The 17,898-nt window shown below is 44.5% G+C and overlaps 4 protein-coding genes across 4 annotated transcripts in view; all 4 read right to left on the bottom strand.

Annotated features, from left to right (window-relative positions):
* The window catches only part of LOC149039925 (collagen alpha-4(VI) chain-like), a 60,113-nt gene extending 55,667 nt beyond the window's left edge, over positions 1-4,446 (bottom strand). Inside the window, exons 1-3 of the mRNA XM_089183322.1 lie at positions 3,390-4,446; positions 1,638-2,225; positions 437-1,021 (exon numbers count right to left, since the gene is read on the bottom strand). Coding sequence (XP_089039448.1) covers positions 437-1,021; positions 1,638-2,225; positions 3,390-4,053 — 1,837 coding nt within the window. The 5' untranslated portion in view covers positions 4,054-4,446. The remainder of the gene's footprint in view (positions 1-436; positions 1,022-1,637; positions 2,226-3,389) is intronic.
* Positions 4,447-6,010: 1,564 nt separating this feature from the next.
* LOC149039924 (cuticlin-6-like) lies at positions 6,011-7,128 on the bottom strand. The gene has a single exon (XM_089183212.1). The coding sequence runs from the start codon at positions 6,731-6,733 to the stop codon at positions 6,011-6,013; it is 723 nt and encodes a 240-aa protein (XP_089039338.1). The 5' UTR covers positions 6,734-7,128.
* A 5,249-nt stretch (positions 7,129-12,377) lies between these two features.
* On the bottom strand, positions 12,378-13,433 carry LOC149039923 (cuticlin-6-like). Its single transcript, XM_089183349.1, has one exon. It carries the CDS (start codon positions 13,431-13,433, stop codon positions 12,711-12,713), a length of 723 nt encoding a protein of 240 aa, XP_089039475.1. The 3' UTR covers positions 12,378-12,710.
* A 617-nt stretch (positions 13,434-14,050) lies between these two features.
* Positions 14,051-17,848, bottom strand: LOC149039922 (vitrin-like). Its single transcript, XM_089183211.1, has 3 exons — positions 16,770-17,848; positions 15,231-15,333; positions 14,051-14,682 (listed from the first exon to the last, which is right to left on the bottom strand). Exons 1-3 carry the CDS (start codon positions 17,451-17,453, stop codon positions 14,051-14,053), a joined length of 1,419 nt encoding a protein of 472 aa, XP_089039337.1. The 5' UTR covers positions 17,454-17,848.
* Positions 17,849-17,898: the final 50 nt, after the last annotated feature.

Here is a 17,898-nt window from a genome sequence, read left to right as displayed (position 1 = left end):
ATCAGACAACTGTGAAAAAGAAACTGTGGTAACAAGTACAGTGATAAATGATTTTTTAGTTTTGCTCACTTCATTGAAATGACTAAAATGAGGAAGGTTTGTGTATCTTGAGATTGCAGTATTTCAAACTCATAAATCACTCACTGTATTTATTGTTTTCTACTCGGTTTTATCTTTGTTTTGCCGACGTTTTCTTTATCTCACCGAAACAACAATTTGTGCATTCCGTCAAGTTTAAGGTAGTTTTGTTTCTCGTCGCAAACAATAGCTAAAAGTATCTTGCCGTTACCTGTTTTGCATTGAAAGGAATTCTGTAAGTTGATTTCTACATCGGATCAATGGTAAGAAGTGTACACGCTTAGGCGCAAAAACTTAGTGTTTCAAAAAAGAAATATAACGGATGAAATATCGGGTAAATTAAGACATTTAATTTAACCTGCAATTTCGGAGGCTACAGTGCTGACTTTCTCCAATTTAGCGGCCAAAGTTTCAAACGATTCAGCGGTAAATATATGATCTTCCTCTTCAACAAGGCTGCCCAATCCATCCTCGTCAACGTCTTCACCGCCAACAGCCACCACTAGAATCTTAACGCCATTTTGCCTCAACAGGGCTATTGTCTCATTTAGACCACCGGAGCCCACCGTAAGATCCTGTCGACCATCCGTTACTACCACAATAGTCCTTGGCACTGCGGCGCGAGACGAACCAGAAGGGGAGAAAAGCTGCGAAGCTGCGACCTCTAGAGCTTGATTTATTTGCGACGGCCCACCCAAGAGGGGCAAAGAATCGACATTTCGTGTGAGAAATTCTCTGTTTTGCTGGTCAAAGAAATTTACGGTGACTTCTGTTTTGTTACCGTAAGATAACAGGCTTACACGACTCAAGTTCCTTGAAATGGTAAAACTTCTTATAAGAGTCTTAACAAAAGCTTTCTCCCTCTGGAAGTTGAGGGCACTAATGCCAGCGGACGTGTCAACTAGGATTGCAGCGTCCATAGGATAAATGATCCGTTTTGGTTCTAGAAGACATGTAGAGGCGCAAAATTCGATTAATAAAAGAGCACTTTTTTGCAACAGCGAACATAACTGTTTAACATAATCAAATACTCATGTAAGAGGAATTGACGTGAGTGATTTATAGATTACTAATTGATTGGCTGAATTATACAGGCATTTTGATTGGTCCTTGCTTACGATCTACCGATCTCAGATTACCTCATCTTTAATTTTTTCTTTTTAATATGAAAGTAATAACTTTCATGTTAATATGCGTCTTTTCAGTAATAGATCACCGCAAACGTTTACATTTGGCAAACTGTTCACCCCAGTTTTGTTCTTTACACATTTTACAAGCAACATTTACACCAGCAAATGTTTCTGCAAGAGCGCATATTACGAAATAGGGTTTCAACTTAAACATTAGTAAAGATAGCGAGTGAAATACACTTGCCTTGGAAAACTTACTGATGTATGTATATCCCAAAATCATTTAAATTCATTGACGAGTATCCTTTCAAGTTACCAGCCTTTTTCCGTCTTCCAAATATGGAAATTTCCCATTAAAACTTGCCACGTGAACACTGCTGTAACTCTATGTAAAATTTAATGTATTATGTAAAGATAAAGTTCTCTCACCTGCAGCTTTACACGCAAGAAGCGTAACGTCTTCTACCAATTCAGAAAGGCTATCAAAGGACTCTGTTCCTAAAACATATTCCTCGCTGCCAACTAATACACGCAAATCTTGAAGATCACCGTCTCGGCCTACACCTACGGCAATTAATTCCACACCCTCTGTTTTTAATGGTGCAGCTGCCCTCCTGAGAGTTTCATACTGCAAAATGTTTGAGTCTGATACCTTCGTCAAAAGAACGGCTACCTTTGGGATTCCAGACCTGGTCCCCCTATCGAAGGTAAACAAGTCAGTAAGGACAGATTCAAGTGCCTTCTCAATTCTGGGAGTTCCTCCCACAAATTGAAGCGCATCGATGGCAGATCGCAAGTTTTGGGCGGTGGTATTTTCCTGAAGAGCCACTGCGAGGTTTGCTTGTGCACTGTAAGAAATTACACCTACACGAGTACCACTGAGAGACAATGATAGAGTACTTGACATAAGTTTGAAAAACTCCTTCTCCCTCTGAAAACCAGCCTTTCCAGCGGCATCTGAAGAATCCAACAGGAAAGCAATATCCATGGGAATCAAACAAGACGACCTCCGTTTCGCTGGCAAAGAAACAAATTTGATGATTACAGCCAAAATATATTGTATATTCATCATATAAACTACAGTGTTTTACAAGGATTTCCAGCCCCGAGAGAAACCGTAACAATACACGTGAAAAAAAAAGATGTTTTCTTGTAAGTAAAGGGCTATTGTGTTTATGTGATAAACAAAATAATACATGGTTGCTTTTAGATATGAAATTTCTCTTCTCCTATTCAACTCGACATCTCACTCGTTCGCTGTGCTCACTCGTGAGCCATCGAGTTAAACACTCGAGGAGAAACTCCATATCCACGCGCACCCATGTATTATTCTCTATTTAACAACGACTAGATACGCAATGAAGTTAAATAATCTAAGCCTTATGTGTATACTTATCACAAAAGCACAAATCCAGCGAAATATGCAGCTTTAAAAAATTCAGACCCAACACAACTGTGAAAACACTATCTAAGGTAGAGAGTATCACGTAATAAGACTAATGAACCAATAAAATGACTCGAAAATAAAAAATTCTTGAAGTTTCCATAGTAACATTCTATAGACGGCTGCCTGCATTAAAAAAGGCGTTTCTTCCCGCAAAAGTCACATTACATTAAAGGAGTTCAACGGAAAAACTTACCCAGGAAAATATAAAATCTAAAAGCCCGGAAATCTAAATTCCAGCAGTCTAGCACTCAAAACAAATACTAGCAAACCAAACACAAAGCAATAAAATATCTTATATCAGTGAGAGACCCCAAATAAAAAGCTTTTACTAAACACCCCCTATAAATATACTATATAAAGTCTGGTAGTACAAATTAAAAATAACCTTTACCTATAATGCTATGGAACTTCAAAATATCAATCCATTAGAATAAAAAAAGCATAATATTAGAGCAGGCGTTTGTCAAAAAGACCAAAAAAAAAGAAAAGGCAAAAACAGAAAGGCCAAAGCAAACGGGAAGAAATAAGCAATACAAAGACCAAAGCTACAGCAACAACAAGAACAAGAACAACGACGACGATCAGACGGCAACAAGCGCACACAAAAAGAACACCCGGCTGATAAGGACAAAAGCTGCTTACGATCCTTCAATTGATATTCATTTGCCCTGCTTATCAAGCCCCAGCAGCCCTGAGGCCACAAGTGCTACGAACAGATTTCTGACGATGCTTACCTGCAAGTCGGCAAGCCTGGCTGGTCAGGTTGCTGAGTTTCAACAGCAGGTCTTCGAAGTCAGCCGCCACCACAACATCCTCGTCACTCTCCGTGACCAGTCGAAGTTCTTCTCTGTCCACACCCTTGCCAACACCTACGGCTAGAACACGAACACCTGCCTGTCTCAATGGTTCGGAAGCCTCTTTTAGGCCTTTGGCGTCGGCTGCTGCGGTTTGGGTACCGTCTGTTATCAGCATTGCAATCTTGGGCACGCCCGACCTACTTTGAGCGAAGATATCCTTGGCTGTTAGGTCCAGTGCTTTGTCGATTCGTGTCAATCCTCTCTCGTAAGGCAGACTGTCTACAGCTCCACCGAACTCCTTCGGGTCCGAATACTGGCCAAATCGAGCTTTCACTGAGGCCGAGTTACTGTACAGAACCATGGCCGCTCGGCTGCCGTTTGGAGATAGGCCAAAAGTCTTCGCCACTTCCTTGACAAAGTTCTTCTGTTTCTTGTAGTTTGTGCGGCCAATGCTGCCCGAAGAATCGATGATAAATGCCAGATCCACGGGAGTGCTACACGGCGGTGGTGCTAAGGAGAAAGAAAGGCAACATGTCAGACTAGTTGTGGCCATTGAAAAACATGTGAAACGGCCGCCCGGCTTGCTAGGAGAAAGTCCCATTCAATTGTGAATTGCCTTTGTCGAGCTCAGGCTTCAGGTGAAAACAATCTGTCAAATTGGGAGGCTAGGAGGGTGTATCGATGTAAATGACCCATTTGGAGAGAGCGACTAGTATTGTGCAAAGTTCAAATGGATGCGATTTGCACGCAACGAAAGGAAACTCTGAAAATAAGGTGACAAACTTGTACGTTCCGTTTCGTATTTTGGTCATTATCTTACGAGAAGTCCCGGATGTTCACTTCCATCGAGCGCTCGACCTCTAACAGGTTTTGATAGTAAGTATTTTTTTTGTTGTTGGTTTTTCTGTTTTTGTTTTTGTTTTTTTGAACATTAATGGAAAGACCAATTAAAAGGAAACAAAAGCAAAAAGGGGAAAAAATAAAAAATAAAAAAAATAAATAAATAGATGAAATAAAATAAAATGATTCAAGGCAAAAACAGAAAGGCCAAAGCAAACGGGAAGAAATAAGCAATACAAAGACCAAAGCTACAGCAACAACAAGAACAAGAACAACGACGACGATCAGACGGCAACAAGCGCACACAAAAAGAACACCCGGCTGATAAGGACAAAAGCTGCTTACGATCCTTCAATTGATATTCATTTGCCCTGCTTATCAAGCCCCAGCAGCCCTGAGGCCACAAGTGCTACGAACAGATTTCTGACGATGCTTACCTGCAAGTCGGCAAGCCTGGCTGGTCAGGTTGCTGAGTTTCAACAGCAGGTCTTCGAAGTCAGCCGCCACCACAACATCCTCGTCACTCTCCGTGACCAGTCGAAGTTCTTCTCTGTCCACACCCTTGCCAACACCTACGGCTAGAACACGAACACCTGCCTGTCTCAATGGTTCGGAAGCCTCTTTTAGGCCTTTGGCGTCGGCTGCTGCGGTTTGGGTACCGTCTGTTATCAGCATTGCAATCTTGGGCACGCCCGACCTACTTTGAGCGAAGATATCCTTGGCTGTTAGGTCCAGTGCTTTGTCGATTCGTGTCAATCCTCTCTCGTAAGGCAGACTGTCTACAGCTCCACCGAACTCCTTCGGGTCCGAATACTGGCCAAATCGAGCTTTCACTGAGGCCGAGTTACTGTACAGAACCATGGCCGCTCGGCTGCCGTTTGGAGATAGGCCAAAAGTCTTCGCCACTTCCTTGACAAAGTTCTTCTGTTTCTTGTAGTTTGTGCGGCCAATGCTGCCCGAAGAATCGATGATAAATGCCAGATCCACGGGAGTGCTACACGGCGGTGGTGCTAAGGAGAAAGAAAGGCAACATGTCAGACTAGTTGTGGCCATTGAAAAACATGTGAAACGGCCGCCCGGCTTGCTAGGAGAAAGTCCCATTCAATTGTGAATTGCCTTTGTCGAGCTCAGGCTTCAGGTGAAAACAATCTGTCAAATTGGGAGGCTAGGAGGGTGTATCGATGTAAATGACCCATTTGGAGAGAGCGACTAGTATTGTGCAAAGTTCAAATGGATGCGATTTGCACGCAACGAAAGGAAACTCTGAAAATAAGGTGACAAACTTGTACGTTCCGTTTCGTATTTTGGTCATTATCTTACGAGAAGTCCCGGATGTTCACTTCCATCGAGCGCTCGACCTCTAACAGGTTTTGATAGTAAGTATTTTTTTTGTTGTTGGTTTTTCTGTTTTTGTTTTTGTTTTTTTGAACATTAATGGAAAGACCAATTAAAAGGAAACAAAAGCAAAAAGGGGAAAAAATAAAAAATAAAAAAAATAAATAAATAGATGAAATAAAATAAAATGATTCAAGGCAAAAACAGAAAGGCCAAAGCAAACGGGAAGAAATAAGCAATACAAAGACCAAAGCTACAGCAACAACAAGAACAAGAACAACGACGACGATCAGACGGCAACAAGCGCACACAAAAAGAACACCCGGCTGATAAGGACAAAAGCTGCTTACGATCCTTCAATTGATATTCATTTGCCCTGCTTATCAAGCCCCAGCAGCCCTGAGGCCACAAGTGCTACGAACAGATTTCTGACGATGCTTACCTGCAAGTCGGCAAGCCTGGCTGGTCAGGTTGCTGAGTTTCAACAGCAGGTCTTCGAAGTCAGCCGCCACCACAACATCCTCGTCACTCTCCGTGACCAGTCGAAGTTCTTCTCTGTCCACACCCTTGCCAACACCTACGGCTAGAACACGAACACCTGCCTGTCTCAATGGTTCGGAAGCCTCTTTTAGGCCTTTGGCGTCGGCTGCTGCGGTTTGGGTACCGTCTGTTATCAGCATTGCAATCTTGGGCACGCCCGACCTACTTTGAGCGAAGATATCCTTGGCTGTTAGGTCCAGTGCTTTGTCGATTCGTGTCAATCCTCTCTCGTAAGGCAGACTGTCTACAGCTCCACCGAACTCCTTCGGGTCCGAATACTGGCCAAATCGAGCTTTCACTGAGGCCGAGTTACTGTACAGAACCATGGCCGCTCGGCTGCCGTTTGGAGATAGGCCAAAAGTCTTCGCCACTTCCTTGACAAAGTTCTTCTGTTTCTTGTAGTTTGTGCGGCCAATGCTGCCCGAAGAATCGATGATAAATGCCAGATCCACGGGAGTGCTACACGGCGGTGGTGCTAAGGAGAAAGAAAGGCAACATGTCAGACTAGTTGTGGCCATTGAAAAACATGTGAAACGGCCGCCCGGCTTGCTAGGAGAAAGTCCCATTCAATTGTGAATTGCCTTTGTCGAGCTCAGGCTTCAGGTGAAAACAATCTGTCAAATTGGGAGGCTAGGAGGGTGTATCGATGTAAATGACCCATTTGGAGAGAGCGACTAGTATTGTGCAAAGTTCAAATGGATGCGATTTGCACGCAACGAAAGGAAACTCTGAAAATAAGGTGACAAACTTGTACGTTCCGTTTCGTATTTTGGTCATTATCTTACGAGAAGTCCCGGATGTTCACTTCCATCGAGCGCTCGACCTCTAACAGGTTTTGATAGTAAGTATTTTTTTTGTTGTTGGTTTTTCTGTTTTTGTTTTTGTTTTTTTGAACATTAATGGAAAGACCAATTAAAAGGAAACAAAAGCAAAAAGGGGAAAAAATAAAAAATAAAAAAAATAAATAAATAGATGAAATAAAATAAAATGATTCAAGGCAAAAACAGAAAGGCCAAAGCAAACGGGAAGAAATAAGCAATACAAAGACCAAAGCTACAGCAACAACAAGAACAAGAACAACGACGACGATCAGACGGCAACAAGCGCACACAAAAAGAACACCCGGCTGATAAGGACAAAAGCTGCTTACGATCCTTCAATTGATATTCATTTGCCCTGCTTATCAAGCCCCAGCAGCCCTGAGGCCACAAGTGCTACGAACAGATTTCTGACGATGCTTACCTGCAAGTCGGCAAGCCTGGCTGGTCAGGTTGCTGAGTTTCAACAGCAGGTCTTCGAAGTCAGCCGCCACCACAACATCCTCGTCACTCTCCGTGACCAGTCGAAGTTCTTCTCTGTCCACACCCTTGCCAACACCTACGGCTAGAACACGAACACCTGCCTGTCTCAATGGTTCGGAAGCCTCTTTTAGGCCTTTGGCGTCGGCTGCTGCGGTTTGGGTACCGTCTGTTATCAGCATTGCAATCTTGGGCACGCCCGACCTACTTTGAGCGAAGATATCCTTGGCTGTTAGGTCCAGTGCTTTGTCGATTCGTGTCAATCCTCTCTCGTAAGGCAGACTGTCTACAGCTCCACCGAACTCCTTCGGGTCCGAATACTGGCCAAATCGAGCTTTCACTGAGGCCGAGTTACTGTACAGAACCATGGCCGCTCGGCTGCCGTTTGGAGATAGGCCAAAAGTCTTCGCCACTTCCTTGACAAAGTTCTTCTGTTTCTTGTAGTTTGTGCGGCCAATGCTGCCCGAAGAATCGATGATAAATGCCAGATCCACGGGAGTGCTACACGGCGGTGGTGCTAAGGAGAAAGAAAGGCAACATGTCAGACTAGTTGTGGCCATTGAAAAACATGTGAAACGGCCGCCCGGCTTGCTAGGAGAAAGTCCCATTCAATTGTGAATTGCCTTTGTCGAGCTCAGGCTTCAGGTGAAAACAATCTGTCAAATTGGGAGGCTAGGAGGGTGTATCGATGTAAATGACCCATTTGGAGAGAGCGACTAGTATTGTGCAAAGTTCAAATGGATGCGATTTGCACGCAACGAAAGGAAACTCTGAAAATAAGGTGACAAACTTGTACGTTCCGTTTCGTATTTTGGTCATTATCTTACGAGAAGTCCCGGATGTTCACTTCCATCGAGCGCTCGACCTCTAACAGGTTTTGATAGTAAGTATTTTTTTTGTTGTTGGTTTTTCTGTTTTTGTTTTTGTTTTTTTGAACATTAATGGAAAGACCAATTAAAAGGAAACAAAAGCAAAAAGGGGAAAAAATAAAAAATAAAAAAAATAAATAAATAGATGAAATAAAATAAAATGATTCAAGGCAAAAACAGAAAGGCCAAAGCAAACGGGAAGAAATAAGCAATACAAAGACCAAAGCTACAGCAACAACAAGAACAAGAACAACGACGACGATCAGACGGCAACAAGCGCACACAAAAAGAACACCCGGCTGATAAGGACAAAAGCTGCTTACGATCCTTCAATTGATATTCATTTGCCCTGCTTATCAAGCCCCAGCAGCCCTGAGGCCACAAGTGCTACGAACAGATTTCTGACGATGCTTACCTGCAAGTCGGCAAGCCTGGCTGGTCAGGTTGCTGAGTTTCAACAGCAGGTCTTCGAAGTCAGCCGCCACCACAACATCCTCGTCACTCTCCGTGACCAGTCGAAGTTCTTCTCTGTCCACACCCTTGCCAACACCTACGGCTAGAACACGAACACCTGCCTGTCTCAATGGTTCGGAAGCCTCTTTTAGGCCTTTGGCGTCGGCTGCTGCGGTTTGGGTACCGTCTGTTATCAGCATTGCAATCTTGGGCACGCCCGACCTACTTTGAGCGAAGATATCCTTGGCTGTTAGGTCCAGTGCTTTGTCGATTCGTGTCAATCCTCTCTCGTAAGGCAGACTGTCTACAGCTCCACCGAACTCCTTCGGGTCCGAATACTGGCCAAATCGAGCTTTCACTGAGGCCGAGTTACTGTACAGAACCATGGCCGCTCGGCTGCCGTTTGGAGATAGGCCAAAAGTCTTCGCCACTTCCTTGACAAAGTTCTTCTGTTTCTTGTAGTTTGTGCGGCCAATGCTGCCCGAAGAATCGATGATAAATGCCAGATCCACGGGAGTGCTACACGGCGGTGGTGCTAAGGAGAAAGAAAGGCAACATGTCAGACTAGTTGTGGCCATTGAAAAACATGTGAAACGGCCGCCCGGCTTGCTAGGAGAAAGTCCCATTCAATTGTGAATTGCCTTTGTCGAGCTCAGGCTTCAGGTGAAAACAATCTGTCAAATTGGGAGGCTAGGAGGGTGTATCGATGTAAATGACCCATTTGGAGAGAGCGACTAGTATTGTGCAAAGTTCAAATGGATGCGATTTGCACGCAACGAAAGGAAACTCTGAAAATAAGGTGACAAACTTGTACGTTCCGTTTCGTATTTTGGTCATTATCTTACGAGAAGTCCCGGATGTTCACTTCCATCGAGCGCTCGACCTCTAACAGGTTTTGATAGTAAGTATTTTTTTTGTTGTTGGTTTTTCTGTTTTTGTTTTTGTTTTTTTGAACATTAATGGAAAGACCAATTAAAAGGAAACAAAAGCAAAAAGGGGAAAAAATAAAAAATAAAAAAAATAAATAAATAGATGAAATAAAATAAAATGATTCAAGGCAAAAACAGAAAGGCCAAAGCAAACGGGAAGAAATAAGCAATACAAAGACCAAAGCTACAGCAACAACAAGAACAAGAACAACGACGACGATCAGACGGCAACAAGCGCACACAAAAAGAACACCCGGCTGATAAGGACAAAAGCTGCTTACGATCCTTCAATTGATATTCATTTGCCCTGCTTATCAAGCCCCAGCAGCCCTGAGGCCACAAGTGCTACGAACAGATTTCTGACGATGCTTACCTGCAAGTCGGCAAGCCTGGCTGGTCAGGTTGCTGAGTTTCAACAGCAGGTCTTCGAAGTCAGCCGCCACCACAACATCCTCGTCACTCTCCGTGACCAGTCGAAGTTCTTCTCTGTCCACACCCTTGCCAACACCTACGGCTAGAACACGAACACCTGCCTGTCTCAATGGTTCGGAAGCCTCTTTTAGGCCTTTGGCGTCGGCTGCTGCGGTTTGGGTACCGTCTGTTATCAGCATTGCAATCTTGGGCACGCCCGACCTACTTTGAGCGAAGATATCCTTGGCTGTTAGGTCCAGTGCTTTGTCGATTCGTGTCAATCCTCTCTCGTAAGGCAGACTGTCTACAGCTCCACCGAACTCCTTCGGGTCCGAATACTGGCCAAATCGAGCTTTCACTGAGGCCGAGTTACTGTACAGAACCATGGCCGCTCGGCTGCCGTTTGGAGATAGGCCAAAAGTCTTCGCCACTTCCTTGACAAAGTTCTTCTGTTTCTTGTAGTTTGTGCGGCCAATGCTGCCCGAAGAATCGATGATAAATGCCAGATCCACGGGAGTGCTACACGGCGGTGGTGCTAAGGAGAAAGAAAGGCAACATGTCAGACTAGTTGTGGCCATTGAAAAACATGTGAAACGGCCGCCCGGCTTGCTAGGAGAAAGTCCCATTCAATTGTGAATTGCCTTTGTCGAGCTCAGGCTTCAGGTGAAAACAATCTGTCAAATTGGGAGGCTAGGAGGGTGTATCGATGTAAATGACCCATTTGGAGAGAGCGACTAGTATTGTGCAAAGTTCAAATGGATGCGATTTGCACGCAACGAAAGGAAACTCTGAAAATAAGGTGACAAACTTGTACGTTCCGTTTCGTATTTTGGTCATTATCTTACGAGAAGTCCCGGATGTTCACTTCCATCGAGCGCTCGACCTCTAACAGGTTTTGATAGTAAGTATTTTTTTTGTTGTTGGTTTTTCTGTTTTTGTTTTTGTTTTTTTGAACATTAATGGAAAGACCAATTAAAAGGAAACAAAAGCAAAAAGGGGAAAAAATAAAAAATAAAAAAAATAAATAAATAGATGAAATAAAATAAAATGATTCAAGGCAAAAACAGAAAGGCCAAAGCAAACGGGAAGAAATAAGCAATACAAAGACCAAAGCTACAGCAACAACAAGAACAAGAACAACGACGACGATCAGACGGCAACAAGCGCACACAAAAAGAACACCCGGCTGATAAGGACAAAAGCTGCTTACGATCCTTCAATTGATATTCATTTGCCCTGCTTATCAAGCCCCAGCAGCCCTGAGGCCACAAGTGCTACGAACAGATTTCTGACGATGCTTACCTGCAAGTCGGCAAGCCTGGCTGGTCAGGTTGCTGAGTTTCAACAGCAGGTCTTCGAAGTCAGCCGCCACCACAACATCCTCGTCACTCTCCGTGACCAGTCGAAGTTCTTCTCTGTCCACACCCTTGCCAACACCTACGGCTAGAACACGAACACCTGCCTGTCTCAATGGTTCGGAAGCCTCTTTTAGGCCTTTGGCGTCGGCTGCTGCGGTTTGGGTACCGTCTGTTATCAGCATTGCAATCTTGGGCACGCCCGACCTACTTTGAGCGAAGATATCCTTGGCTGTTAGGTCCAGTGCTTTGTCGATTCGTGTCAATCCTCTCTCGTAAGGCAGACTGTCTACAGCTCCACCGAACTCCTTCGGGTCCGAATACTGGCCAAATCGAGCTTTCACTGAGGCCGAGTTACTGTACAGAACCATGGCCGCTCGGCTGCCGTTTGGAGATAGGCCAAAAGTCTTCGCCACTTCCTTGACAAAGTTCTTCTGTTTCTTGTAGTTTGTGCGGCCAATGCTGCCCGAAGAATCGATGATAAATGCCAGATCCACGGGAGTGCTACACGGCGGTGGTGCTAAGGAGAAAGAAAGGCAACATGTCAGACTAGTTGTGGCCATTGAAAAACATGTGAAACGGCCGCCCGGCTTGCTAGGAGAAAGTCCCATTCAATTGTGAATTGCCTTTGTCGAGCTCAGGCTTCAGGTGAAAACAATCTGTCAAATTGGGAGGCTAGGAGGGTGTATCGATGTAAATGACCCATTTGGAGAGAGCGACTAGTATTGTGCAAAGTTCAAATGGATGCGATTTGCACGCAACGAAAGGAAACTCTGAAAATAAGGTGACAAACTTGTACGTTCCGTTTCGTATTTTGGTCATTATCTTACGAGAAGTCCCGGATGTTCACTTCCATCGAGCGCTCGACCTCTAACAGGTTTTGATAGTAAGTATTTTTTTTGTTGTTGGTTTTTCTGTTTTTGTTTTTGTTTTTTTGAACATTAATGGAAAGACCAATTAAAAGGAAACAAAAGCAAAAAGGGGAAAAAATAAAAAATAAAAAAAATAAATAAATAGATGAAATAAAATAAAATGATTCAAGGCAAAAACAGAAAGGCCAAAGCAAACGGGAAGAAATAAGCAATACAAAGACCAAAGCTACAGCAACAACAAGAACAAGAACAACGACGACGATCAGACGGCAACAAGCGCACACAAAAAGAACACCCGGCTGATAAGGACAAAAGCTGCTTACGATCCTTCAATTGATATTCATTTGCCCTGCTTATCAAGCCCCAGCAGCCCTGAGGCCACAAGTGCTACGAACAGATTTCTGACGATGCTTACCTGCAAGTCGGCAAGCCTGGCTGGTCAGGTTGCTGAGTTTCAACAGCAGGTCTTCGAAGTCAGCCGCCACCACAACATCCTCGTCACTCTCCGTGACCAGTCGAAGTTCTTCTCTGTCCACACCCTTGCCAACACCTACGGCTAGAACACGAACACCTGCCTGTCTCAATGGTTCGGAAGCCTCTTTTAGGCCTTTGGCGTCGGCTGCTGCGGTTTGGGTACCGTCTGTTATCAGCATTGCAATCTTGGGCACGCCCGACCTACTTTGAGCGAAGATATCCTTGGCTGTTAGGTCCAGTGCTTTGTCGATTCGTGTCAATCCTCTCTCGTAAGGCAGACTGTCTACAGCTCCACCGAACTCCTTCGGGTCCGAATACTGGCCAAATCGAGCTTTCACTGAGGCCGAGTTACTGTACAGAACCATGGCCGCTCGGCTGCCGTTTGGAGATAGGCCAAAAGTCTTCGCCACTTCCTTGACAAAGTTCTTCTGTTTCTTGTAGTTTGTGCGGCCAATGCTGCCCGAAGAATCGATGATAAATGCCAGATCCACGGGAGTGCTACACGGCGGTGGTGCTAAGGAGAAAGAAAGGCAACATGTCAGACTAGTTGTGGCCATTGAAAAACATGTGAAACGGCCGCCCGGCTTGCTAGGAGAAAGTCCCATTCAATTGTGAATTGCCTTTGTCGAGCTCAGGCTTCAGGTGAAAACAATCTGTCAAATTGGGAGGCTAGGAGGGTGTATCGATGTAAATGACCCATTTGGAGAGAGCGACTAGTATTGTGCAAAGTTCAAATGGATGCGATTTGCACGCAACGAAAGGAAACTCTGAAAATAAGGTGACAAACTTGTACGTTCCGTTTCGTATTTTGGTCATTATCTTACGAGAAGTCCCGGATGTTCACTTCCATCGAGCGCTCGACCTCTAACAGGTTTTGATAGTAAGTATTTTTTTTGTTGTTGGTTTTTCTGTTTTTGTTTTTGTTTTTTTGAACATTAATGGAAAGACCAATTAAAAGGAAACAAAAGCAAAAAGGGGAAAAAATAAAAAATAAAAAAAATAAATAAATAGATGAAATAAAATAAAATGATTCAAGGCAAAAACAGAAAGGCCAAAGCAAACGGGAAGAAATAAGCAATACAAAGACCAAAGCTACAGCAACAACAAGAACAAGAACAACGACGACGATCAGACGGCAACAAGCGCACACAAAAAGAACACCCGGCTGATAAGGACAAAAGCTGCTTACGATCCTTCAATTGATATTCATTTGCCCTGCTTATCAAGCCCCAGCAGCCCTGAGGCCACAAGTGCTACGAACAGATTTCTGACGATGCTTACCTGCAAGTCGGCAAGCCTGGCTGGTCAGGTTGCTGAGTTTCAACAGCAGGTCTTCGAAGTCAGCCGCCACCACAACATCCTCGTCACTCTCCGTGACCAGTCGAAGTTCTTCTCTGTCCACACCCTTGCCAACACCTACGGCTAGAACACGAACACCTGCCTGTCTCAATGGTTCGGAAGCCTCTTTTAGGCCTTTGGCGTCGGCTGCTGCGGTTTGGGTACCGTCTGTTATCAGCATTGCAATCTTGGGCACGCCCGACCTACTTTGAGCGAAGATATCCTTGGCTGTTAGGTCCAGTGCTTTGTCGATTCGTGTCAATCCTCTCTCGTAAGGCAGACTGTCTACAGCTCCACCGAACTCCTTCGGGTCCGAATACTGGCCAAATCGAGCTTTCACTGAGGCCGAGTTACTGTACAGAACCATGGCCGCTCGGCTGCCGTTTGGAGATAGGCCAAAAGTCTTCGCCACTTCCTTGACAAAGTTCTTCTGTTTCTTGTAGTTTGTGCGGCCAATGCTGCCCGAAGAATCGATGATAAATGCCAGATCCACGGGAGTGCTACACGGCGGTGGTGCTAAGGAGAAAGAAAGGCAACATGTCAGACTAGTTGTGGCCATTGAAAAACATGTGAAACGGCCGCCCGGCTTGCTAGGAGAAAGTCCCATTCAATTGTGAATTGCCTTTGTCGAGCTCAGGCTTCAGGTGAAAACAATCTGTCAAATTGGGAGGCTAGGAGGGTGTATCGATGTAAATGACCCATTTGGAGAGAGCGACTAGTATTGTGCAAAGTTCAAATGGATGCGATTTGCACGCAACGAAAGGAAACTCTGAAAATAAGGTGACAAACTTGTACGTTCCGTTTCGTATTTTGGTCATTATCTTACGAGAAGTCCCGGATGTTCACTTCCATCGAGCGCTCGACCTCTAACAGGTTTTGATAGTAAGTATTTTTTTTGTTGTTGGTTTTTCTGTTTTTGTTTTTGTTTTTTTGAACATTAATGGAAAGACCAATTAAAAGGAAACAAAAGCAAAAAGGGGAAAAAATAAAAAATAAAAAAAATAAATAAATAGATGAAATAAAATAAAATGATTCAAGGCAAAAACAGAAAGGCCAAAGCAAACGGGAAGAAATAAGCAATACAAAGACCAAAGCTACAGCAACAACAAGAACAAGAACAACGACGACGATCAGACGGCAACAAGCGCACACAAAAAGAACACCCGGCTGATAAGGACAAAAGCTGCTTACGATCCTTCAATTGATATTCATTTGCCCTGCTTATCAAGCCCCAGCAGCCCTGAGGCCACAAGTGCTACGAACAGATTTCTGACGATGCTTACCTGCAAGTCGGCAAGCCTGGCTGGTCAGGTTGCTGAGTTTCAACAGCAGGTCTTCGAAGTCAGCCGCCACCACAACATCCTCGTCACTCTCCGTGACCAGTCGAAGTTCTTCTCTGTCCACACCCTTGCCAACACCTACGGCTAGAACACGAACACCTGCCTGTCTCAATGGTTCGGAAGCCTCTTTTAGGCCTTTGGCGTCGGCTGCTGCGGTTTGGGTACCGTCTGTTATCAGCATTGCAATCTTGGGCACGCCCGACCTACTTTGAGCGAAGATATCCTTGGCTGTTAGGTCCAGTGCTTTGTCGATTCGTGTCAATCCTCTCTCGTAAGGCAGACTGTCTACAGCTCCACCGAACTCCTTCGGGTCCGAATACTGGCCAAATCGAGCTTTCACTGAGGCCGAGTTACTGTACAGAACCATGGCCGCTCGGCTGCCGTTTGGAGATAGGCCAAAAGTCTTCGCCACTTCCTTGACAAAGTTCTTCTGTTTCTTGTAGTTTGTGCGGCCAATGCTGCCCGAAGAATCGATGATAAATGCCAGATCCACGGGAGTGCTACACGGCGGTGGTGCTAAGGAGAAAGAAAGGCAACATGTCAGACTAGTTGTGGCCATTGAAAAACATGTGAAACGGCCGCCCGGCTTGCTAGGAGAAAGTCCCATTCAATTGTGAATTGCCTTTGTCGAGCTCAGGCTTCAGGTGAAAACAATCTGTCAAATTGGGAGGCTAGGAGGGTGTATCGATGTAAATGACCCATTTGGAGAGAGCGACTAGTATTGTGCAAAGTTCAAATGGATGCGATTTGCACGCAACGAAAGGAAACTCTGAAAATAAGGTGACAAACTTGTACGTTCCGTTTCGTATTTTGGTCATTATCTTACGAGAAGTCCCGGATGTTCACTTCCATCGAGCGCTCGACCTCTAACAGGTTTTGATAGTAAGTATTTTTTTTGTTGTTGGTTTTTCTGTTTTTGTTTTTGTTTTTTTGAACATTAATGGAAAGACCAATTAAAAGGAAACAAAAGCAAAAAGGGGAAAAAATAAAAAATAAAAAAAATAAATAAATAGATGAAATAAAATAAAATGATTCAAGGCAAAAACAGAAAGGCCAAAGCAAACGGGAAGAAATAAGCAATACAAAGACCAAAGCTACAGCAACAACAAGAACAAGAACAACGACGACGATCAGACGGCAACAAGCGCACACAAAAAGAACACCCGGCTGATAAGGACAAAAGCTGCTTACGATCCTTCAATTGATATTCATTTGCCCTGCTTATCAAGCCCCAGCAGCCCTGAGGCCACAAGTGCTACGAACAGATTTCTGACGATGCTTACCTGCAAGTCGGCAAGCCTGGCTGGTCAGGTTGCTGAGTTTCAACAGCAGGTCTTCGAAGTCAGCCGCCACCACAACATCCTCGTCACTCTCCGTGACCAGTCGAAGTTCTTCTCTGTCCACACCCTTGCCAACACCTACGGCTAGAACACGAACACCTGCCTGTCTCAATGGTTCGGAAGCCTCTTTTAGGCCTTTGGCGTCGGCTGCTGCGGTTTGGGTACCGTCTGTTATCAGCATTGCAATCTTGGGCACGCCCGACCTACTTTGAGCGAAGATATCCTTGGCTGTTAGGTCCAGTGCTTTGTCGATTCGTGTCAATCCTCTCTCGTAAGGCAGACTGTCTACAGCTCCACCGAACTCCTTCGGGTCCGAATACTGGCCAAATCGAGCTTTCACTGAGGCCGAGTTACTGTACAGAACCATGGCCGCTCGGCTGCCGTTTGGAGATAGGCCAAAAGTCTTCGCCACTTCCTTGACAAAGTTCTTCTGTTTCTTGTAGTTTGTGCGGCCAATGCTGCCCGAAGAATCGATGATAAATGCCAGATCCACGGGAGTGCTACACGGCGGTGGTGCTAAGGAGAAAGAAAGGCAACATGTCAGACTAGTTGTGGCCATTGAAAAACATGTGAAACGGCCGCCCGGCTTGCTAGGAGAAAGTCCCATTCAATTGTGAATTGCCTTTGTCGAGCTCAGGCTTCAGGTGAAAACAATCTGTCAAATTGGGAGGCTAGGAGGGTGTATCGATGTAAATGACCCATTTGGAGAGAGCGACTAGTATTGTGCAAAGTTCAAATGGATGCGATTTGCACGCAACGAAAGGAAACTCTGAAAATAAGGTGACAAACTTGTACGTTCCGTTTCGTATTTTGGTCATTATCTTACGAGAAGTCCCGGATGTTCACTTCCATCGAGCGCTCGACCTCTAACAGGTTTTGATAGTAAGTATTTTTTTTGTTGTTGGTTTTTCTGTTTTTGTTTTTGTTTTTTTGAACATTAATGGAAAGACCAATTAAAAGGAAACAAAAGCAAAAAGGGGAAAAAATAAAAAATAAAAAAAATAAATAAATAGATGAAATAAAATAAAATGATTCAAGGCAAAAACAGAAAG

The sequence above is a fragment of the Pocillopora damicornis genome, chromosome 9 (assembly GCF_964200805.1).
Source record: "Pocillopora damicornis chromosome 9, jaPocDami1.2, whole genome shotgun sequence".
In the NCBI taxonomy this organism is placed as follows: Eukaryota; Metazoa; Cnidaria; class Anthozoa; order Scleractinia; family Pocilloporidae; genus Pocillopora; species Pocillopora damicornis.
The sequence above is the reverse complement of the archived record's forward strand: the minus strand, read 5'-3'. Positions and strand labels throughout refer to the sequence as shown.